The sequence below is a fragment of the Crocuta crocuta genome, unplaced genomic scaffold, assembly GCF_008692635.1.
Source record: "Crocuta crocuta isolate KB4526 unplaced genomic scaffold, BGI_CrCroc_1.0 scaffold267, whole genome shotgun sequence".
Taxonomy (NCBI): Eukaryota; Metazoa; Chordata; class Mammalia; order Carnivora; family Hyaenidae; genus Crocuta; species Crocuta crocuta.
This window is the reverse complement of record NW_027531899.1, coordinates 2,545,371-2,570,615: the sequence shown is the minus strand read 5'-3', so window position 1 is coordinate 2,570,615 and position 25,245 is coordinate 2,545,371. Positions and strand designations below refer to the sequence as shown.

General features: G+C 38.1%; 1 protein-coding gene across 3 annotated transcripts; it reads right to left on the bottom strand.

Annotated features, from left to right (window-relative positions):
* Positions 1 to 1,953: 1,953 nt before the first annotated feature.
* On the bottom strand, positions 1,954 to 24,947 carry ZNF383 (zinc finger protein 383). 3 transcript variants are annotated; one of them, XM_077773764.1, is made up of 5 exons: positions 24,881 to 24,947; positions 12,678 to 12,738; positions 8,725 to 8,851; positions 8,321 to 8,416; positions 1,954 to 4,363 (listed from the first exon to the last, which is right to left on the bottom strand). In XM_077773764.1, exons 2-5 carry the CDS (start codon positions 12,684 to 12,686, stop codon positions 3,168 to 3,170), a joined length of 1,428 nt encoding a protein of 475 aa, XP_077629890.1. In that variant the 5' UTR covers positions 12,687 to 12,738; positions 24,881 to 24,947; the 3' UTR covers positions 1,954 to 3,167. The 3 variants fall into 3 exon arrangements, with proteins under 3 accessions (XP_077629890.1, XP_077629891.1, XP_077629892.1); XM_077773765.1 differs by having other exon boundaries at positions 24,839 to 24,941; XM_077773766.1 differs by lacking the exons at positions 8,725 to 8,851; positions 12,678 to 12,738 and having other exon boundaries at positions 8,321 to 8,666; positions 24,881 to 24,941.
* Between the last annotated feature and the right edge of the window lie 298 nt (positions 24,948 to 25,245).

Genomic DNA, 25,245 nt, shown 5'->3' with positions numbered 1-25,245 from the left:
ACAGTGCCGTAGGAAACTATTACTTTCTATCTTGTCAAGGTTTTTCTTGCTGTCGTGGAAGTGAAGGTCTTTTGTACCCCTCTACATTCTAATAGCAATGAAAGTTGAAATTCTGTTTAATAATCTCTTTCCTGCCTCCCACTACACCCATGTACTAACATACATGCCAATGATTGCGTTCATTGGCTGTTTTAAAGACTCTTCAAGTGAGAAGTAGAGTATAAATGGATGAATGCTGTGTTTTTGCAGCAAGTAGGATAACTCCTTATTTATAAAATAATCCCATTCTGTCAAATACTGCTAAGAAAGAAACAAGAAGAGTGCACCTAGAAGGTATTGGGGCTTGATAGTGTAGTTTCACTTAAAGTGCTTTAGTTATCTGAACTCTAGAAATTCCAAGTTAGTTACCTTGTATTGTATTCAGGGAATTCCTTCTCCCCCAATCCATTTGGCTCCTGAGTTTCTGATGTGAAGGGATACGATGTTATCTAAATCAATTTGTTTTTCAAGTTTCAGAAAGCAAGTAGAAAGTTTGGATGAGGGTTTATCAGAAACATTGTGTTCCTAAATCCAGATTATGACAAATATTTGTTTTCTTTCAATAGATTACTAGATTTGATTTGCTAATTTATAACACTGCATATTTTAATAACCAATTCTGGACATATTATCTTAATTTATTTTCTTCTAGCAAGTTTTTACATTAGGATTATAAATTTATAATAATAGATAACTTGCTATCTCAGTCTGTGTCCTAAAAAATTTCCTAAAACATTTCATAGATTTCATCTATTAAATACATCTAATTTGGTGTCTTCCTTAGTGATAGCTGTGTGACATCTGAAGTAGTTTGGTCTAATTTTAAAATGTTCCTTTTGGGGCTCCTGGGTAGCTCAGTTAGTTAACCTTCTGACTTCAGCTCAGGTCATGATCTCATGGCTAATGGGTTCGAGCCCCATGTTGGGCTTTGTGCTGACAGCGTAGAGGCTGAAGCCTGTTTGGGATTGTGTCTCCCTCTCTCTCTGCCCCTCCCCTGCTCATGCTCTGTCTCTGTCTCTCAAAAATAAATAAATGTTAAAAAAATATTTTTAAAATAAAATGTTCCTTTTGGAGGAGAATCTATTAAGATTTTATATTTTCTCTAGTCAGTTCTGATGTCAGTTCAATTTCTTTATAAAAATCACATGCTTCATCTAGATTTTCAGATACGGTATAAAAATATCTATAGTACTTTTAAGTTTTTAAATTGAGATAAAACTCATATGCTATTATATTCACCCTTTAAAAGTATATTGTTCAGTGGTTTTAGTGTACACACACAGTTATGCAACCTAATCTCAGAACATTGTCATTAACCAAAAACATACAGTCCTTTCAAAATTAAATATGTAGTCATTTCAATTTCTAATTCACACTGCTATTCATTTATCATCCCTGCTTCCCCACACAAATGACTAAAGTATGTCTACCTTTTTTCTGTATCTGGAGTTCTTCCTCCAACTCCGATAAAAAAAAAAAATGTGGCTTGTATGTTTTCTGTTCTAAGTTATTAACTAGTTATTAAGAAAAATATACTCATCTCTTCCTGTTTTTTGGCAGCTGTCTTTTAACTACTCATCATTATATCTGCAGGGTTTCAGACTGGCATTAATCTTTGTGCAGCATAGAAGATGAAGTCTGAAGGAAGACTATTCACACATTCTTTTTCTTTTCCTTTTAAATTCCATGCGGAATAATGAGTGATGAGAAAAACTTTCCAATACTTACCTCATTAATTTCTCTTTTCATTATGAGTTCTTTGATTAAGACAAAGGTAAAGAACATGGTTAAAATCCTTTCCACAAATAATAATGAAGAAAACTATGAAAATGAGTATATCACTGATGATAGTGGGCTTTTACTAAACATTTACTTTTTGATAGGAATAGTTCTAAGCACTTTACATTTATTAATTCATTGAAGCCTCACAACAAACCAATACGTATAACATGATTATTTTTACTAATACATAAGAAATAAAATGCCACTAACATATATAATTAAAAAGTAAAAACAAAATAAATGAAACTAAAACTGGAAGGATAAACACTTTGATAACAGTGGTTAATTACCTTTCTAGTATGAAATTGGAGTTAGAGTTAATGAAAGGGAACAAAACAGCTTATGGGGAGAAATTCTGGATAATTTCAATAATTAAAACAGATGTTTTAGGGCACCTGGGTGGCTCACTCAGTTAAATGGCCAACTTCCACCCAGGTCATAATCTCATAGTTCATGAGTTTGAGTCAGCTGTGCTGACAGTTCAGAGCCTGGAGCCTGCTTCAGATCCTTGTCTCCTTTTCTCTCTGCCCCTCCCCCACTCTCTTAAAAATAAACAAACATTAAAAATTTAAAAAAAAAAACAAATATTTTAAAAGAAATATCCAAAGATAAAATTTTGGCCATATGAATCATGGCATATTTAATAACTGCAAATGTTTAGATGCAAATAAAACATGAGTAATAAAGTCATTTTAAAGCCACATTTAAAAAAATACTATATTTACTAAAATGGCAACCATATTTTTTGGCATGATCAAAACAGGTAAAGGGATAACATGTATACCGTGATTTCTTTAAAAACAAAATCTGGTAGGATTTGCTCTACCAACTTAAAAGTAGTCATCTATAGTTGGTATGATTATAATTAATCTTGGCTTTTTAGTTTCTGGTTTTCTGATTTTCTGTTTTATGTAAGAAAATATAAATTTGTGACATGAAATAAACAATACTGACTTCAAAACCACGGCTGTAATGCCACAATTAAACAATACAAGGTCACACAGTTTTAAATAGTGTGATATTGGTGTGAGCACAAATATATAGATCAGAGAAGAAAAAATGCAAGCAAATATAAATAAGAGTATAATGTGTCACCAAGAAGATAGAACAAACTAATGGGGAAAGAAAGAATTATTGAAAAACTGCCCTTCGTACAAGATTGGGGGACAGGGAATATGCAAATGTCACTTTAGAATCTTAGTTAATAATTTAGAGTGAAATATATTTGGATTAAAAAGAAATATAAAATAAAATTTAAAAACAAAAAACAGTGAAAGGGTAACTGTCAAACATGAATTTCTTTTTGTTTAAAAATGTTGGGAAAGTGACAAGAGCTTTAACTTTTATTATTCATCAGTATGAATTCCCTGATGACGAATGAGATCTGAGCCACTACTAAATGCCTTCCCACATTCCTTACAGTTATAGGGCTTTTCACCACTGTGAATTCTCAGATGTCGTGTAAGGTTGGAGCATTTATTAAAGGCCTTTCCACATTCATTACATTCATATGGTTTTTCATCTGTATGAATTCTCTGATGTTGAAAAAGTTGTGAGTTCTGAGTAAAGGCCTTCCCACATTCAAGACATTCAAAGGGTTTCTCACCAGCATGGATTCTCTGATGTTGACGAAGTTGTGAGCTCTGAGTAAAAGCTTTCCCACATTCCTTACAATCATAGGGTTTCTCCCCAGTGTGAATTCTCTGATGATTAGTAAGTGCTGAGCCACTACTAAAGGCTTTGCCACATTCCTTGCACTCATAGGGTTTTTCACCAGTATGAATTCTCTGATGCTGAACAAGCTTTGAGCTCTGAGTAAAAGCTTTGCCACATTCTTTACATTCATAGGGTTTCTCACCTGTATGAATTCTCACGTGTTGAAAAAGTTGTGAGCTCTTAGTAAAGGCTTTCCCACATACTTTACATTCATAGGGTTTTTCACCAGTGTGAATTCTCTGATGGTCAATAAGATTTGAACAATAGCTAAAGGCCTTCCCACATTCCTTGCATTCATAGGGTTTCTTACCAGTATGAATTCTCTGATGTTGAGAAAGGTATGAGCTACAACTGAATGCCTTTCCACATTCCTTACATTCAAAGGGTTTTTCGCCAGTATGAATTTTCAGGTGTCGAGTAACATGTGAGCCACAACTAAAGAATTTCCCACACTCCTTACATTCATAAGATTTTTCACCAATATGAATTCTCTGATGTTGAATAAATTGTGAATTCTGACTAAAGACCTTTCCACATTTCTTACATTCATAGGGCTTCTCTTCATTATTAAGTATGTGATGTAGAGTAAAGAACGTCTGTTGAATAAATGTGGGCATGTATTCATGGGTGAATACTTCTTGGCTTAAATGCCCACTTTGATATCCCAATTGTTTTTCAAAGTGGCTTCTATATTCCAAAACGTCTCTAAAACTGGAGTACTCAAGGCCATGCTTTGTAAGTCCCATTATCTCCCTCTGGCATGATTCTATTTCATAAACTTCTTTCTTCAGAGATAATAACTTGTTTTCACACATTGATTCCAGATCTGAAAGAAAATGAAATTATAAATATTCTTCTTCCCCTCCCCCTCATTTTTGAAAAGTTAAATTTTTATAATAGAAATGGAAAAATTAAAGTGAAAATAATATCTGACAGTAAATGACATACAGTTCTCAAATATATGTGCTTAATCTGAAAATGGACCAAAAGAATGCACTGAAATTAATGAGATACAATGCAGAATGTGGAGGGAGGAGACTATAGAAATAGGAAACCACAATGATTCCCAAATATTGATATGGATTAGAATTATAAGGAAAGGATGATAAATATACAATACTTGGGCACAGGAAAAGATTACAAATTATATATATATCTATATAAGCATGGATGTATGTGTATGTAAGAAACCACAGTGTACCATCACACTATCTGTATTACAAAAGGTGGATCATTTTCTGACCTCCATTAAAGGTTTCCTAAGAGGCATAAATACATATAGGGAAAGATTCTTGGGCTCTGTGGTATCATACAGAATAAATTTGGTCTTTGCCCCTGGTTTATAACAGAGAGCTTCAAAAACTGTTGGAATTTCCTGAGTGATAGGAGTGGTTTTTGCTATGCTAATGAGGTGATTCATGGCAGATCTGAGACAGCTGCAGGTTGCAGACTGGTCACCAGAAAGATCAAGCATGATCCCTACTAGATGGTAGGGACTTTCAGCTACTGGACCTCTGGGGATGAGAGAGGAGCCAGAGATTGAGTGGCCAGTGACTCAATCAATCATGCCAAAGTAATTCAACTCTAGAAAAAACTCTGGACACCAAAGCTCAGCGGAGCTTTCTGGTTGGTGAACACACCTGAGATGCTGGGAAGGTGACACACTTGGATTCCACAGGGAGAGGGCGTGGAACCTCTGCATCTGGAAGCCCACTAGACCCTGCCCTAATAGGTGTTCTTCAGAGTAAAACTGCAGTTGTAAGTATAGAGCCTTCCTGAGTTCTGTGAATCATTATACTAAATTATTAAATTTGCAGGGACTGTGGAAATCCCCAAATTTATAGCCCATTGCTCAGAAGTGTAGGTCTCTAAGAACCCCAGGACTGGCAGCTGGCATCTAAAGTGAGAGGAGTCTTGGGGTGCCTGGGTGGCTCAGCTGGTTGAGCATCCGACTCTTGACTTTGGCTCAGGTCATGATCCTGAGGTCATGGGATCAAGCCCTGCATCAGGCTCTGCACTCTGTGAAGCTTGAGATTCTCTCTCTCTCTCCCTCCCCTGCTCACATTGTCTCTCACTCTTTGTACATAATAATAAAAAAAAAAGTTTTAAATAAATTAATTAAAAAAGAAGTGGGGCACCTGGGTGACTCAATTGGCTAAGCGTCCAACTCTTGCTTTTGGCTCAGGTCATGATCTCACAGTTCATGAGTTCGAGCTCCGCAATGGGCTCTGTACTGGCAGTGTGGAGCCTACTTGGGATTCTTTCTCTCTCCCTCTCCTTCTTTGCCCCTCCCCTGCTCTAGCTCTTTTTCTCTCTCAAGATAAATAAATAAATATTTTTTAAAAACTTAAAAAAAAAAAGAAAAGTGAGGGCAGTCTTGTGTACAACCCTACTGTGAAATCTGTGGGGTCTTGCTAACCCTGGGTAGTGTGTGTCAGAACTGTAGCACTCCCAGCTGGGCTGGAAACAGAACAGGTTCCAAAGTAAGGATATATTGGCTGCAGTTTGAAAGAGAGAAGGCTAGCCACAAGGGGGAAAAACTTAAAGTTTCAGAACTTAAGTTTAAGGTGCTGAGTGGCCTATAGGGAAGACTCAGAATATGTTATGTTCTGGTGATTCAGTAAAAATACTGCTTGCTTTGGAATTTTATGGTGTTGATCTTGGGAGGAGAGAGAGACTTGCTCATGTACCACTGAAGTGACTGACAGAGGAGGCAGCTAAAGTTTGAGGCAGACAGAAAGAAAGGCAGACACAGTACAAAATACTGTCATGGAAAGATGAAAGGAACTAGAAGCAAGCTGACTGGAGTGGAATTCCAATTCTGACAGTCACTCCCTGTATGTTCCTGGGCAATTATTTCAACTTTCTAAGTCCCCATTTCCTAATATACAAAAGGAGATAATCCTTACCTCACAATTACCAAGGCCCCACCAGACCCCAAATCATCTGCAGGTACACCCACCTCCCACCTGCACCTAGCACACAAACACATCCTGCTACTTTGCCCATCTCCTTTCATACAAGTCCCTCTTTGCTTATTTATTCTGCTCCAACCACAATGGTAAGAGCCAAAAAGCTCTATTTCAAGGACTGTTCTTCCTTTTCCTTTTGCCTAAATCTCTTCTACCAAATATTTACACTACTTGTTCCCTCACTTCCTTCAGGTCTTAAAATATTACCTCATCAAAAAAGCCTTCTCTACCCTCCCTTCATACACTTACCACCATCTGACATAAATATATCTATTTTTTCTCTCTCACCCTGTAGGACATAGGCTCCAGAAGAGCAAAACTCTGAACTTTTTGTTCAATGCTATAATCCGAGCGCCAGGACCAATGCTTGCTATATAGTAATGCTCTCTGGGGCCTTTAGGATAAGGGAACACTTTATCCTAAATCTGTCCTCCTCTGCCACCTCTCCCTTTCCATTAAAGGCACAGACCCTTCTGTTTTTCCCAATACTGTCCTTCATAGATGGTGACTACAATCATATGCAAGACTCTCAACTACTATTTCAGTATGGATTTTCTTTTTTTCTTTTTCCTTATGTTTATTTTTGAGAGAGAGGGAGACAGAGCAAGAGTGGGGAAGAGATAGAGAGAAAGGAGATCTGAAGCAGGTTTCAGGCTCCAAGCTGTCAGCACAGAGCCTGACATGGGGCTCAAACCCAGCAACCATGACCTGAGCTGAATCATGACCTGAGCTGAAGTTGGACGCTTAACCGAGTGAGCCACCCAGGCGTCCCTCAGGATGGATTTTCTACCTCTGCCTATTTAGCCCCTGATTTTCCACTAAGCTTTCTGATTCTCTTTACTGAATTCTACTCTGTGTAAATTTTTTATGAATATATTTTAGCCCTACTTTTTGACTCCAAGTTCTTAATAACATATATGATTAGCAAACTGCAGCACCTGGCAGACCCCCTTGCACAAATTAGTAAATGAAAAACACTGGGTAAAGGAAGAACAAACAACAAACTGATAAAACAAGTCACTGGCAAGTAATATTAATGAAGACGAGTACCTGGGAGGAGGAGCAGTGCACATACACACATGTTATTTTGGGGGTGGTAACAGAAAACATTTAGAGGAGCTGAAGAGGAAGAAAAGCTAGCAAGGAACTGAATTTAAAAATACAGGTAAGACGAAAAACAAATAATCCAGTGAAGAACTGGGCAGAAGACATGAACAGACACTTCTCCAAAGAGGACATCTAGATGGCCAACAGACACATGAAACGATGCCCAGCATCCCTCCTCATCAGGGAAATACAAATCAAAACCACACTGAGATACCACCTCACGCCAGTCAGAGTGGCTAAAATGAACAAATCAGGAGACTCAAGATGCTGGCGAGGATGTGGAGAAACGGGCACCCTCCTACACTGTTGGTGGGAANTGAGAATAAACTGAGAGCTGATGGGGGTGGGGGAGAGGGGAAGGGGGGTGATGGGCATGGAGGAGGGCACTTGTGGGGATGAGCACTGGGTGCTACATGGAAACCAACTTGATAATAAAATAAAATATTTAAGAAAAAATAAAAATAAATACGGGTAAGAGTTTTATTGGAGGGGACGTGAAGGGCACATTCTACTTGAAATGATGAGGCGTGCTGGAGACAAGTAGTAGAAAGAGTAGTAAGTGAGAGAAGGAATGAAACAGGTCATTTGTAAACTCATGCTAAAAGGACTCAGCTTTTCCCACAAGTCTAGAAATACCGCAAAGGTGCTGTTCCTGTATGGGTCAGCTGTAGTGGCTTGCTCCTGCCCAACCATTTCTCACTCACCTGAACACAGGCCTTTTGTCAGCTCTCTGCCAACCATCCAGGGCTCTTTCCCTTGTTCCAATAAGGAGATGACTTGAGGCTTAGGAATGTAAAGTCCTGCTCACAAGAAAAGATATGGAACATGGTTACGCAGTGGGCAAACCAGATCCAGAAATCAGATCCAGTCCCTTGATGACCAAAGAAGAGACGCCACTACAGGAACAGCCAGAGAAAGAGGATGAAGCTTCAGCCACGGTCATTGCTGTTGCCCATTTCCAACTTTTCCTTTTCATTGCAGCTCAAACCACTTACATGGGATAGGGAGCAGAAATTCGGCTGGTAACTCGAAAAGCAGCTGGGAAATTCACTGTGGAAAAGAAACATTCCAGAGGAGAACTCTAAATTACTGGTATAGAAGCCCTTACCCATTGAGAGCAGATTGCTATAGTTCTCCAACATCACATCTCTGTACAAGTCCCTCTGACCAGGGTCCAGGCACTCCCATTCCTCCTGTGAGAAGTCTACAGACACATCACTGAACACCACTGAGCCCTGAAACAATAAACATATGTATTGTGTAATAAAAGAAACAATTCAGAGGCTATTACATTTGTATTTTGGGGTAAAACAAATAAGCAAATTATACTGGTATCACTCAGAATCAGTATCTTTTAGGACCTTAAACATAGATGCAAGAGTAATCAGTTTATTTTATAATAAAATATCTAGGGGGCGGCTGGCTGGCTCAGTTCGTAGAGCATGTGACTCTTGATGTCGGGGTTGTAAGACTGAGCCCCAAGATAGATGTAGAGATTACTTAAAAAAAACAAAATCTTTCAAAAAAAAAAATCCAAGAATAAACAAAAGAGGTGAAAGATCCATACTCTAAAACTATAAAACACTGATGAAAGAAATCGAAGACAACATAAACAAATGGAAAGACATTCCATGGATTGGAGGAACAAATAATGTTAAAATGTCTATCCAAAGCAATCTACAGATTTAATGCAATCCTTAACAAAATATTAACAGCATTTTTCACAGAACTAAAACAAACACTCCTAAAATGTGTATGGAACCACAAAAGACCCTAAATAGCTAGCCAAAACAATCTCAAAAAGGAAAAAAATATTCAGGTATCACAATTCTAGACTTCAAGTTATACGACAGAGCTGTAGTAATCAAAACAGTATAGTACTGATACAAAAATAGACACACAGATTAATGGAACAGAACAGAAAGCCAAGAAATAAACCCACAATTGTATAGTCAATTAATCTATGACAAAGGAGGCATGAACATCTAATGGGAAAAAGAAAATCTTTTCAACAAAGAGTGTTAGGAAAACTGTACAGCAACATGCAAAAAAATGAAACTGGACTTTCTTACTCCATGCATAAAAAATAAACTCAAGATGGATTAAGGACTTAAATGTGAGATCTGAAACCATAAAATTCCTAGAAAAGAGTACAGGCAATAATTTCTCTAACATCAGCTGAAACAACATCTTTTTTTAGATATGCCTCCTGAGGCAAGGGAAACAAAAGCAAAAATGAACTATTGGGATTTCATCAAAATAAAAATCATCTGCACAGTGAAGGAAACAATTAGCAAAACCAAAAGGCAACTGATGGAATGTGAAAAGATATCTGCAAATGGCATATCCGATAAAGGGTTAGTATCCAAAATATATAAAGAACTGTTACAACTCAAAACCCAAAAAACAGGGGTGCCTGGGTGGCTCAGTTGGTTGAGTGTCCAACTTCGGCTGAGGTCACGATCTTGCGGTTCGTGGGTTCGAGCCCGGTGTTGGGCTCTGTGCTGACAGCTAGCTCAGAGCTTGGAGCCTGCTTCAGATTCTGTATCTCCCTCTCTCTCTGACCCTCCCCCGCTTGCTCTGTCTCTCTCTGTCTCTCAAAGATTAAAATAATAATAATAATAATCCAATTAAAAAGTGGGCAGAAGATATGAACAGACATTTCTCCAAAGACAACATACAAATGGGCAATAGATACATTGAAAAGATGCTCAACATCACTCATCATCAGGGAAATGCAAAGTAAAACTACCATGAGATATCACCTCACACCTGTCAGAATGGCTAAAATAAAAAACACAAAAAAATCACAAGTGTTGACAAGGATTGAGGGAACAAGGAACTCTCTTGCACTGTTGGTAGGAATGCAAACTGGTGCAGCCACTGTGGAAAACAGTATGGCAGTTCCTCACAAAAATTAAAAATAGAACTACCTTATGATCTAGTAATCGCATAACTGGTTATTTACCAAAAGAGTAGCAAAACACTAATTCAAAGGGATAGACGCACCTCTGTGTTTACTGCAGCATTATTTATAATAGCCAAATTATGGAAAACTAAGTGTCTGTGAATAGATGAATGGATAAAGATGTGGTATATATATATACAATGGAATATCATTCAGCCATAAAAAAGAATGAAATCTTGGATCATTTTAGATGGATCTAAAAAGTATAATGCTAAGCAATAAGTCAGAGAAAGACAAATACCATATACTTTCACTCACATGTGGAATTTAAGAAAGAAAACAAACCAACAAAAGGAGGGGGAAATAAAGAGACAAACCAAAAAAACAACTCTTAACTACAGAGCAAAAAACAGATGGTTACCAGAGCAGAGATGGGCAAGGGAGGAGTGTGTGGAGATGGGTGAAATAGGTAAAGGGGATTAAGAGTACATTTATCTTGACGAGCACTGAGTAATATATGGAATTGTTGAATCTGAAATGAATATAACATTCATGTTAACTAATAAAAAAAAGGGTAGTCAGTTTATTTTATATTAAAGACAAGTTCCTGACTCTTTTTTAAAAATTTTAAAAAATGTTTTATTTATTTTTGAGAGCAAGAGAGACAGAACACAAATGGGGGAGGGGCATAAAGAGAGGGGAAGACACAGAATCTGAAGCAGGCTCCAGACTCTGAGCTCTTAGCACAGAGCCCGATGCCTGGCTCAAACTCACAGACTGCGAGATCATGACCTGAACAGAAGTCGGACGCTTAACTGACAGACTCCCAAGCGCCCCACCTGACTGTCTCATGAAAAGACTTAGAAACAGGGGCACCTGGGTGGCTCAGTCGGTTAAGCATCCAACTTCGGCTCAGGTCATGATCTCACGGTTGGTGGGTTCGAGCCCTGCGTCGGGCTCTGTGCTGACAGCTAGCTCAGAGCCTGGAGCCTGTTTCGGATTCTGTGTCTCTCCCTCTCTCTGACCCTCCCCTGCTCACACCGTCTCTATCTCTCCTTCAAAAATAAATAAAACATTAAAAAAATTTTAAAAAAGACTTAGAAACAATAATTAATCTAATATCAATAAGCACCCTTAGTGTCTAGACTATGGTCCCTAGGTATCATATTCAAATAAAAGGAACTAATAAAAATAGTGAATAAAAAATACTGGTCACCTTTGTAGGATTCTAAGAAACCATCTCATTTATTATTCAAATAGTCTTTCCTAGACAGACTATCGTTCAGGGTAACCAAACAGTTGACAAAAAATTTTATGTTATAAAGAGTATGCCATCTAATCTATGAAGAAGGAACGACAGACTTAAACTATCATTCTGCAACCTCTAGTCTAAACAGTAATCATCAGCAGTGGATAACATTACAAAACGAGAGACCCAGATGTAATGTACCTCCTGATAGAATCACATATCACCACTTGTGACACATCATGACAAAAAATATCCACCTAAATCTGCTCAAGCATCTAGACTGAACTACCAGTTTTCAGGAAACACTTAAATGATGCCACAGAGATGCAATCAGCAAAATCCACACAGCGGACAAATGAACCAATTTTTTTCTTTTCTAAGAAAAATAGAGAAAGAAATAGATGGAAGGGGTACCAACAAAATAAGAGACTCAAAAGACATCAACCATTTGCAGTGCACAGTCCTTATTTGGATTCTAATTCAAATAAACAATTAAAAAATTAGACAATTATGGGGGTGCATGGGTGGCTCAGTCAGTTAAGTATCCAACTTTAGCCCAGGTCATGATCTCATGGTTCACGGGTTTGAGGCCCATGTTAGGCTCTCTGCTGACAGCTCAGAGCCTGGAGCCTGCTTCAGATTCTCTGTCTCCCTGCTCACATGCTATGTCTGTCTCTTAAAAATAAACAAATGTTAAAAAAATTATCAAAAAAAAAAAAAAAAAAGAAGAAGAATGTTAAAGGATTGTCTGGTTAGATTGAGGGGAAAAGGGGACCAAAGACTCTGAAGGGCAAACCTGATAGCCAGAAATGTAAGGAGTAGGAAAACAAATTCTCACGACCATTAAAACATTTTTTTTTTTAATTTGAAACTAAATGTCAGGAAAGAAAAAGCATCAACTTACCTGAGCCATGGCTTTCTTTCAGTATCGTGGGAGAGGATCAGTCCTCCTTGGGGCTGTTTTCCTGAGAAAGGACAGTGTTTTGAAAAACCAGAACCAGGAAAGCAAAGAAATGCTCTAGAAACCACACTGGCTTCCCAGCTTTCAGCTGACTACTCTGGGTCTTAGAACTGTGGTTAGTGTGAGAATGGGATAAATCCAACTCCTTCTTCAACCCCAGAAGTCCCAGGCTTTAGCTACAGTAACATGGATCCTGGCTAGTGGATTCAAAGGAATATAGACTGAGATTTCCTGTCCTTCATCCGATTAACCCAGGTTCTTGCCTTAGCCACGTGATTCAGGCCAGACTTTGTCCCACATCAGTGATGTTGTTCTGAACCCGATGGAGCTGCTGTGACCTGCCTGAGCAGATCCCTCCTCTGCAGCCGTCACTAAGGTCCCCAAGCAGATTCACACAAATGGTACCGTGTGGCCAAGGATGCCATGGATGCTCCGATCAGAAGGACTAAGACTTCCCTAATCAAATCTTCACATTTTCCAAGCCCAAGGCAGTCTGTCAACCCCCACCTCCCCAAGACAACCCCCCACACCCACCATACACAGAGGCACTCCTCATTCTTCCCCTATAGCTGTTAAAAAAAATTAATTTTGCCTATATATTTTTACCATGCAAAACAGTCAAAGTGTCAACTTTCATAGCTTTTGGGTAAGAAAATTTTTCTGACCTATGCATATTTATATAAATTTCTCTTTCTGGGGGACACCTGGGTGGCTCAGTCACTTAAGCGTCCAACTTCGGCTCAGGTCATGATCTCACAGTTCACGAGTTTGAGCCCCGCATCAGGCTCTGTGCTGATAGCTCAGAGCCTGGAGACTGCTTCAGATTCTGTGTCTCCCTCTCTCTCTGCCTCCGCTTGTGCTGTGTCTCTGTCTCTCAAATATAAACATTAAAAAAATTGTTTTAATTTCTCTTTTTTAATGCTTTGTCACACTTAGGTCTTTAATCAACTATATTTTATTTTGGTATTATATTATTTAATAAAACACTATAGTATAAGATTATAAATTTATGCTATATCAGTTAGGAATCCTACTTAATTTCTCTCACAGAAGAGGCTGGCTACCTAAGTGTACCAAAGTCACATGTGAATAATATATCTGACTTAAAAGGCACTATTATTTTCTATGCCACTAAGAAAGAAAAAAACTGTTTAAGATATATCCTGATTTCAGATATGTTGAAACAAGGAGGGGAAAAAATGAGCCTTACAGCAGGTGACTATAGCATTGATTTAAATGCCATGCCATTATCACAGATGATACATGTTTGGATTTATTTGTGGTTCTATTTTGATTCCATCTTTATTCTTTGGCCAGCATCACACTCTCTATTCACTATAATTTTAAAAATATGTCTTGTAATTTAAAAATATGTCTTAATAAGAGGCTGCTTCCATTGCACACCTATTAGAATAGCGAAAATACAGAACACTGACAACACCAATTGCTGCCAAGGAGCAAGAGGAACTCTCATTCGTTGCTGGTGGGAATGCAAAATGGTACAGCCACTTTGTAAGACAGTTTGGTAGTTTCTAACAAAACTAAACATCCTCTTACCACATGATCCAGCAATCATGCTTCGTAGTATTTACCCAAAAGAGCTTAAAACTTATGTCCACACAAAGATTTGCGCACAGATATTTATAGCAGCTTGATTACGAATTCCCAAAACTTGGAACCTTTAGTAGGTGACTGGTTAAATAAACTGTGGTATATCCAGACAATAGAATATCATTCAGTTATAAAAGGAAGTGAGCTATGGAGCCATGAAAAGATATAAAGGCAGCTTAGATGGCAATATGAAAAATGGCTACATACTGTATGACTCAAACTATGTAACAATCTGGAAAAAAAACTATGGAGACAGTAAAAAGAATAGTGGCTTCCAGGGATTGGGGGAGGGATGAGTAAGTACAGCACAGAGGACTTGGGGGGCACTGAACTACTCTGTACGATGTATAATGATGGATACATGTCATTATGCATTTGTCCTAACCCACAGAATATACAAGAATGCACCATAATCTGAACTATGAACGTTGGATAATCATGAGGTGTCAGTGTAGGTTCATCAATTGTACTAAATGTACCTGGTGGGGGATGTTGATAATCAATGAGGCGGCTTTGGGTGTGTGTGGGAAATCTCTATACCTTCCTCTTGATTTTATTGTAAACCTAAAACTACTCTAAAAAAAAATAAAGTCTTAAAACAACAACAACAACAAAAACTGGGACACTCTNCTCTTGATTTTATTGTAAACCTAAAACTACTCTAAAAAAAAATAAATAAAGTCTTAAAACAACAACAACAACAACAACAACAACAAAAACTGGGACACTCTGAAGCCAGACTGTCTAGATTAAAAATAGATAGGGGCAGGGCGCTTGGGTGGCTCAGTCGATTAAGCATCCAACTTTGGTTCAGGTCATGATCTCACCGTTCGTGGGTTCGAGCCCCCTGTCGGGCTCTGTGCTGACAGCTCAGAGCCTGGAGCCTGTCTTCGGATTCTGTGTCTCCCTCTCTCTCTGACCCTCCCCTGATCATGCTGTCTCTCTCTGACTCTCAAAAATAAATTAAAAACATAAAAATAAAAATAATAAAAATAGGGGCACCTGCGTGGCTCCAACTCTTGATTTCAGCTCAGGTCATGATCTCACAATTGGTGAAATTGAGCCCCGCGTTGAGCTCTGCACTGACAGCATGGAGTCTGCTTGTGATTTTTTCTCCCTCTGCCATCCCCCAGCTCATGGTCTCTCTCTCTCTGTCTGTCTCTCAAAATAAATAAACTTTAAAAAAAAATCCATAGAAGAAAGATTCTATGGGGCACTTGGGTGGCTCAGTTAGTTAAGCATCAGGTCAGGTCATAATCTCATGGTTGATGGGTTTGCTTTCTGCATGGGGCTCTGTGCTGACAGCATAGAGCCAGTAGCCTGCAGCCTGCTTCAAATTCTATGTCTCCCTCTCTCTCTACCCCTCCCCTGCTTGTTCTCTCTCTCTCTCAAAAATAAACTTAAAAAATAATAAAAGATTCTCCCTCTGCCCCTCTCCCCCACCTGCATGTGCTCTCTCTAAAAAATTTAAAAATACAAATAAAAATTTAAAAATAACCCCTCATTACTCATCTCTTTCAAAAGTTTTGTGATATTCTGACTTACTCTCCCATATGAGCATAAATCATTTTTTTAAAAAGGTACTGGTATTTTTCTTGGGGCTGCATAAGATGAATATGTCAACTTTAAGGAGTTTTGACACCTTTACAATGTTGAGTTTTGCTTTCCTAGAACACAGAATAATTTTCAATTTATTCAAGTCAATGTTTGTGTCCTTTAGGAACAATGAAGTTTTCTCCATATGTATCATGCTCACTTCTTTTTCAGATATTCCTAGGTATCTTATACTAGTTTTGTGGCTGCTATTTATAATATAATTATAAATATACAAAATTAATGAACATAATATTTATCTATAATAAGTATATAATAAGTATATAAGTGCCACCAAGGTTCCGAGTGGGATGGGACAGGAGTTCTTGGGAAAACTTTCCTTATGTTCCAGAGTTTAGAAGGCACAAAGACTGGGGCCTAACACCCTCTTGGGACTACATATGGGCCCCAGAGTAGGAGCTGGCAAGGGTCTAGGTTTATTCTAAACCTACCAAAATGATTTCCAGCTCTAGAAAAGAGCTCCGTGGAGGACTGATGCCCAAAGCCTAAATGTAGGAAGTGTAAGCAGCTACCTGGAGTAGAGCCATTGCCCTCTCCTTAGAAGTAGGCAGATATGGGGTGCTTGGGTGGCTCAGTTGAGCGTCTAACTTTAGCTCAAGTCATGATCTCATGGTTTGAGGGTTCAAGCCCCGCATCAGACTTGCTGCTATCACCCTGTCAGCACAGAGCCTGCTTTGGATCTTCTGTGTCCCTTGCTCTCTGCCCCTCTGCCGCTCATGCCTCTCTCTCTCTCTCAAAACATAAATAAAACATTAAAAAANCTATACAATTAAGATTTTTCTTTCCATCTCTTTTTGCTGCTCCCTACTTCAAGGAGTTGTGTAGTGGGACAGCAGAAAAAGAGAAGTAATCATCAAGCTTTTTCATTGGAAGCTTCTAGCTCAAGGAGCAGGAGGTTAAACCTTTATTTTTATTTTATTTTATTTTATTTTATTTTTTGAGATAGAGTGAGAGCTCATGCACTAGTGGGGGAGGGGAAGAGAGGGAGAANGAAAGTTGGACGCTTAACCGACTAAGCCACCCAGGCGCCCCAGGACAATGAGAATCTTAAGTAGGCTCTATGTGGAGTATCGTGAGGAGCCCTAGGAGGTAGGGCTCAATCGCATGAACTGTGTGAGATCTTGACCTGAGCCAAAATCAAGAGTCATACACTTAACCAAGCCCCAGGTGGTTAAACTTTTAAAAAAGTTTATAGCATCGATTAGTACAGTGAAATGGACACTCTAATTACTAATATTAGACCCCTTTTTAGACTGAAAGAAACCAGAGGACTATTTATTATCCAACCATAACTGAATCACTTATCCACAGGCAGGAAATGAACTGGCCCAGAGAAGCATGATACTAGAAGTTATGGGGGGTGGGGGGGAAGCGACTGTTTTCTAGTTATTTCCTATAGAGTACTGGTTTTCTAAGGATTTTAGAAAAAAAAAGTTAAATAATACTGCTGAAAGTGCCTTCTGCCTGATTTTACTGTGAATATTTCTGGTATTTCACCATTAGGCATTAAGTTAGTTTTGCTTTTTTTTTTAATTTTTAAATTTAATCCATGTTAGCATATAGTGCAATAATGATTTCTGGAGGTCTTGCTTGTGGTTTTGTGTGTGTGTGTGTGTGTGTGTGTGTTTTAAACTCTTTAATACAGAAGTCTCCAACATACACAAAAGTAGAGTTTAAATAGTATGAAAACCCTCCATATACCCATTAGCTTCAATAATTATCAGGTCATAGCCAATCTAGACTCTCCTCTACTACTTTTAGGTTAGCTCTGATTTTTGTTTTAATAGTTTTATTGAAATAAACTTCAATATACCACATTGTCAATCATTTAAAAATGTAAATTCTATGTCTTTTAGTATATCACCACAATCTAATTTTAGTTCTAATACTAGAACATCTTCATTTCCCCTAAAAGAAATCCCATTAACAGTCAATCTCCATTTTCCCCTCCTTCATCAGCCCTGAGCAAACACTAATCTACTTTCTGCCTCAATGGACTTGCCTATTCTAGACATTTCATATAAATGGAATCATATGATATGTGGCCCCTTGTGACCAGATTCTTTCAGTTAGCATGTTTTCAAGGTATTTCCATGTTATAGCATGTTATCAGAACTTCAGTCCTTTTATTGCTGAATAATATTCCATTGTATGGATATATCACATTTTGCTTACGCATTCATCAATTGATGGACATTTGGATTATTTCCACTTTTTGGCTACAGTGAATAACACTGCTATGAACATTCATAGGCAAGTTTTTATGTGAATAAATGTTTTTAGTTCTCTTGAGTTTATACCTAGAAATGAGACTGCTAAGTCCTATGGCAACTTTTTGAAGAACTGTCAAACTGTTTTCTAAAGAAGTTGAACCATGTTGCATCCCACCAGCAATTTCTCCCAAAATCTTCATCTCGTTATTATCTCTTTTTTTATCACAGGCATCCTTGTAGATATGAAGTGGTATCTCGCTGTGGTTTTAATTTACATTTTCCTTATGACTAATGATGCCGAGTGAAAGTTAGCTTTTTAAAAACCCAGTTCTTTAGAATGCTTTCCTAATGTGATTTCCACTAGAGCCCATTACTTTCCCCAAGGCATTCCCATTCATGTTGGAAGGGGCAATAACTCTATTTCCTATTAAGGGCAAGAATGCTGATGATGGGATGAATATTTTGAATGACTAATGGGAGAGGGGAGCCAGCACATTTTTGCATGGTTTTGGCTAGAAGAAGGGATGATGGAGATAATTAAGACAGAAAGGGCATAGGCCCAGTAAAACTGGGGAGACTAATGCTCATCCTGATTCTCTTTAGTAAACTCCAGGCATTCCATTCATTTTTTCATCTGCACCACCCATATTACTTAATTAATCCAGAGTAAACATGCTCAAAATACTGAGTGCTACTCTTGAAAAAATACTATCTTTATTCTAACTCTCCTACTCTCGTGACTGCTGATTTTTAAGTAAACAGAGTCATAAGGAAAGTTAATAGCCTTATGAAGTCACAGTCACCACTGAGTGTTCAGTCACTGTATAATGAAGCTAATATTTAATAGCTACACATACCTGTCATGCCCACAGCTCCTTTCCTGAGGAAGAAGGTGCCCACCCAAATGTAAAATTTAAGTCTTGTTTGATCATTTTCAAAAAGGAAATTTTGCTTATTATTCCATAATGGATGTTCTTGGGGAAATGTCTCAGATTTAATTACTTCATCAATTAACTGCTAACCCCTTTGCCCCAACAGTCTAGAAAAATATGAGAAAGTTTTGAAGGTTGAAATGACTCACCATAAGAAAACAAACAAACAAAAATCAATGTGAACACTAACTAAACCTTTTTTTCTTTTTAGAAAACTTTTAAGCTCTGGCACCACTTAAAGTAGTCCAACAATAGCAGCATTTTTGCTCAACATAAACTCTCAGATATAATAGTCTTCTGTATTTGGTCTTCTATTCAATCCCAAGTAGGACAGGTGAAAAGTGAAGAAAAGATAACAGAAAAGAGAGTTCCTGATTAATAGCAGACTCCATGTCTTAGAACAGAAAAAAAATTTGGAATGTTCTGCTGCTGCTGTTGCCAGAAGATGATACTCTCAAGATATCAGGTGCTCTGCTGAAAGGATTCCCTTTCTTTTTTTAATTTTTTTTTAGAAATTATTTTTCTTTTACATTTTTTATTTTTGAGAGACAGAGAGAAGCAGAGCACAAGTGCGGAAGGGCAGAGAGAGAATGAGACACAGAATCTGAGGCAGGTTCCAGGCTCCGAGCTGTCAGCACAGAGCCCAATCCGGGGCTTGAACCCCTGAACCGTGAGATCATCACCTGAGCCAAAATCGGACGCTTAACCGACTGAGCCACCAAAATGCCCCGAAATGATTCCCTTTAAGAGTCTCCTAAGGGGCACCTGGATCAGTTGGTAGAGCACGCAACTCTTGATCTCAGGGTTTTGAGTTCAAACCCCACACTGCAGGTAGAGATTACTTAATAAATAAAAGTTAAAAAAAAAAAAAGTCTCCTAAAGGTGGCCCTTCTTGGCCACCCAGTGAAAATTTATACAAAATATCTTGAATACCTCTCCTGCCACTCCTCCTTGTATTATGATGGAGTCTATAACAACTGTCAGTTAATTAAAACATTGAAAAATGCTTTAAGTCCATAATAATGTGTGAGAGAAAAATATAAACTGCACAAAAGAGGGCGAATAAAAAGTTTTTTTAACTAGCCATAATTAGTGAGTGATTACCCTAGTGTATTTTTTCCTCATCTTACTATTTATATTTCTGATATAAGTGCTTGTTTCCACCTATACAATCTGAAAACTATAGATTCAAGGAACTTTGAAAAAACCAGTTAGCCTTAGAAATAGGAAAAACGGGGTGCCTGGGTGACTCAGTCAGTTGAGAGCCTGTCTCTTAATTTTGGCTCAGGCCATGATTTCATGGTTGTGAGATGGAGCCCTGTATAGGACTCCATGCTGGGCACGGAGCCTGCTTAAGATTCTCTTTCTCCTCTGCTCCTCCCACCTCCCAAAAAAAGAAATAGGAAAAACTGTACCAAAACCAGGACGGACCCATCACACCTGTGGCTTTACACAATAACCCTGAATAGAAGGTCCTCCACAGTTAGTAGGCACAAGTGGGCACATACAAATCCAAATAGAAATAAGCTGAATGTCCCACATGAGAGCTCACTGTAAACTCAATCTTTATTATCACCTATAAAATAAACACTAACAAATATTAAATCCCTAATAATTAAATAGTGATTATTAATTAGGAAGTTGTTTGTTTTGTTTTGTTCAAGGACACCTAGCCTAGCCCAGTACATTTTCATGACAGGACAATGAATTGTGATGACACTGCAGACCATGCAAAACTTTAAGCACACATCACGTCCAATAAGGAAACAGAGTTACAAAAATAAAAATCTATATTAAAAGCAGAAGTTTACATGTTTGATGAAGTATAAAAAGGGATTCAGCATAATGGTCACCAGGCTCAGGTTCTAATCATCTTATATTGTGCAACCAAGTCCCAGGTACCAACCAAGAATTAAGTGAGAACTCAGCCTTTCTCCCATATGACTTGGTAATCTGTGTCTTCTTTCCTTTTTTTTTTCTTTGCATTTTCTAGAGGTTTATCAGTTTTATTAATTCCAAAAACAAAAATTTTGGCTTTATTTTCTCTATTGCACATTCATTTTGTTTTCAATATACATAAAGTTTTATTTGAGTCTAATTGTTATTATTTTCCTTTTTTTTTGCTTTCTTTGGGTTTAATTTAGTATCCTTTTTTTTAACATCTTGAGATAGATCATTAATTTATCAACGTTCTTTACTAGCAAATCTATATATTTTCCTCAGGTTCAGCTTTAGCAACATCACACGCTGTGATATATTTTCATTGTCATACAGTTAAAAATATTTTTAAATTTCCATTGCAATTCCTTCTTGGGGTCACCAGTTATTTATAAATACATTGCTTAAATCCCCAATATTGAGGATATTTCTAGGCACCTTTTTGTTATTGACTTCCAGCCAAATTCCACTGTGATCAGAAGACATACAGTATGGAGGTGCCTTGGGTAGCTCAGTTGGTTAAGTGTCCGACTCTTGGTTTCAGCTCAGGTCAAGTTCTCATGGTTTGTGGAACTGAGCCCTGTGTTGGGCTGTGTGGTGACAGAATGGAGCCTGCTTGGGATTTTCTGTTTCCCTCTCTATCTCTGCCCTTCCCCCACTCACTCTATCTCTCTCAAAAAATAAGTAAATAAACTTTAAAAAAGAAAACATACAGTATTATTTCAGTCCTTTAAAATTTATTGAGATTCTCTTTATGGTCCAGCATATGATCTATTTAGATAAATGTCTCATATGCATCTGAAAATAATATATACTGCAGTTGTAAGGTATGTTTTTCCCCATATGTCAGGTCATTTGTCAATTACACTCTTCCAATATTATACAGCTTTACTGGTTTTATATTGATTGTTCTGTCAGTGAGAAGTGCTGTGAAAAGTGAGAAAAGTACTAAAAATCCCCTACTATGATTGTGATTTGTCCACTACATCTTTTAGTTCTGTCAAATATATCTGAAACATTTTACAATGGTATGTACATTTAGGAGTGTAATATCTTACTGGTGGCCTGACCTTTTTATTGTAAACTATTGTTCTTTATAGCAAAGTTTCTGTTCTAAAGTCTGTTGTCATACAATGAAGTGGGAGTGTAAATTGATAAAATCATTTAGGAAAACTATCAGTGTACATTAAAGCTGAACATATGCATAACCTACAACACAAATATTGCACTCCTGTGGATATACCCAACAAAGTGCATTCATATATGCACCAAAAGACATGTATAAGAATATTCAGAATAGCCTTGTTCATAACAGCTCCAATCTGAAATCTTGAAAATAACTCAAATGCCAATAATGCAATAACTCAATAATGGAATGGATAAATTGTGTTCTATTCATACAATGGAATTTTAACCAGCAATAATAATGAATGTCCTACAACTACATGAAGCAACATGGATGAATCTTGCATATTCACAATACATAATATTATTACATATTACATTCATATTACACATGAAATATAATGTTAAACCAAGAAAGCCAAATACAAATTGTGTGATACTACTTACATAAAATTCCAGAACTGGGAAAATTAATCTATGGCAGTAGAAGACAGAATAACGATTATCTTTGGGAGAGGTGAGTAGTGAATGGGTGGGACAAGAATCGGGCTTCTAAAATGCTGGTAACGTTCTGTTTCCTAATATGATTAGGGATCTGGTTAAATGAATATTCTCACTTAAAAAAAAATTAACCAAGTCATATATACTTTGATTTCTCTACTTTGTAATGTATGTTATACCTTAAAAACAATATCATATACCTTTATGTCAGCAGATAAAAAAATTAAAATGCCAAGGTATTAGAATACAGAGGACTATGTTTATAAACTACTGGTAGGAATTTAACTGGTACACCGTATTGAAAACCAGCTCAGCATTATCTAGTAAATTTGAAAATACACACATATCCTTTGGCATGGAAATTCCATTTGTATGTTTATACCCTAGGAAAGCAAGCATGTGTGCACCAGAGTACTTATAACAATATGCTTAGAGCAGCCCTTTCAAATGAGCCAAAAACAGGAAACAACCAATATTTAAACATACAGCTGTGATATAACAATAAGGGTAAGTCTAAGAAATACAATATTATGAGAAAAACAAGACTCAAACATTACCCAGAAGAATTTAATTTCTATAAAGTTAAAAAGGCAAAACTAGACTACATTGCTTAAGGATGTGTAGGTATGAGGTAGAGTATTGTTTTTAGTTTCTAAACATCAACAAAAATATATTATCACCAAAGTCAGAGTAAGAGTTACTTAAAGAGGTGAAAAGAATAGTTCATTCTTAGGATTAATAGAGGCTTCTTGAGGGCTAACACAAGTTTCTGTTATATTAGAGGTGCCATATAATTACTTCTTAAACTGTCTATATTTTAAGCACTTTTGTATATGTATGTAATATTTAGGAATTTTTAACAAAGGAAAAATAAACTATATAACAGCTATAAATTTTTACTGAAAACACAAGATAGGAAATGATGAATGCTATGAGATTCTAATCTTGAAAATAATGTATACCGTATGTACATAGGAAATCTGTTAGAAGGAAATTGATTGAAATATTGACAATGGTTATATCTTGGTAGTAGGAGATTACTTTTGCTCTCTGTAACATCTCATTTTCCAAATTCTTTAATCATGGTGTGTGTGCCTAAAAGAAGCAAAAGCTTAATACATAGGAGAAATTGAGCTATTTTCTAAATTAATATGTGAACACTATGTAGAAGGAAATGATGGCGAATAATGGGATCCATGTGCCCACCCTACAGCTTCTCATGATTTTCTCTAATGGGAATTTGTAGGAACCAGGTCACTTGATGAGTTTATGTTAAACAAGGCCATCCAGAAGAAAAACAAAAAGTAAACCCCATCGCACCTTTTATTTGGCTTGGTCAACAGCCATTCCTCCTTCTTCCTCTGAGGACCTATCTAAGAAGTGCAGAGCGGAGGAAGGAGAAGGGAATCATGAGATGCCAGACCTATCTTGTGGTGCAAACAACCAGAGCAGTAGCTCTGGACTCACACCTACCACTTATGGAGAGAGATTAGAGTCTATGCTGTTGGGAGCATTCCTGTCAGAGCATATCAGAAGGGGAGAAGCCTCTGCTGTCCAAGACCAAAATCTTGTCTTGACCTCACACAACCACTGGGACAACAGACACTGCCACCCTGCCTGGCAATAATTACAGGCACCCTCCAACTGCACACACGGTGCCACAAAAAGTTACATGGTCATACTTAACACGTCTTCACAGAGTCACAGACATGCAGTAGGGTTAGTGTTGCCAAAACTCATACAACCACAATTACACGCACACATAGACCCCTCAGGCAACAGTCATAGTCGCATAATCATAAATTCTGTACACGCTCCACCTCCTAGACACGATGTCACACAAAACGAACTCTCACAATCACAGACCCACCATGGGGACAGCCACACCTACACACACAGAGCCGCACAGTCAGAACCACACATTTACAACAGATCTCCAGTTACACCTGCAAACAGAGATCCGCGCATGGTCAGTCGCAATGACACACCCACCACAGAGACAATCACACCCCTACACAGCGCGCCGCACAGTCACATAAGGTCACATTGGCACACATGGAATCCTGTTCCTCTTGCCCCTTTCCCCAGTCCCAACAACTCACACATGCCTGAGACTACGGACCCGCCCCGACCGCCCCTTCAGACTGCCCCTTTCAACCTACGAACGCACCGGCGGCGGCGTGGTGGCGCCCCCAAAACTTAGGCCGCTCACCTTGCAGTTACCCTTCTCGGGAGGCCGAGGGTCGGGCAAGCGAGTGAACAGCGGCCCTGTTCCTGCGGGGGCCTCTGGGAAATGTAGTCCGGAAGGAGTCGGCTCATACAAGATGGCGCCTGGTGATTCGACATCCTGCAAGCGCGGAAACCTGGGCTAAACCAATATCCTTGCTCCCCTCGCCATATCGCTGCAAGGGGCTGTCCAGATCCAAGCGCAGTCTCCAAGTTAGCCTCCCTCAGGAGACAACTTCCTTCATGGACCTTGCCAGCCCCTGAGAGCCACATATTTCCTAAAAATAGAAAAAGTTTGCTGGGTTCCCACGGAAGTCGTTTAGAGCCGAAAGAACTTCTGGGAAATGTAGT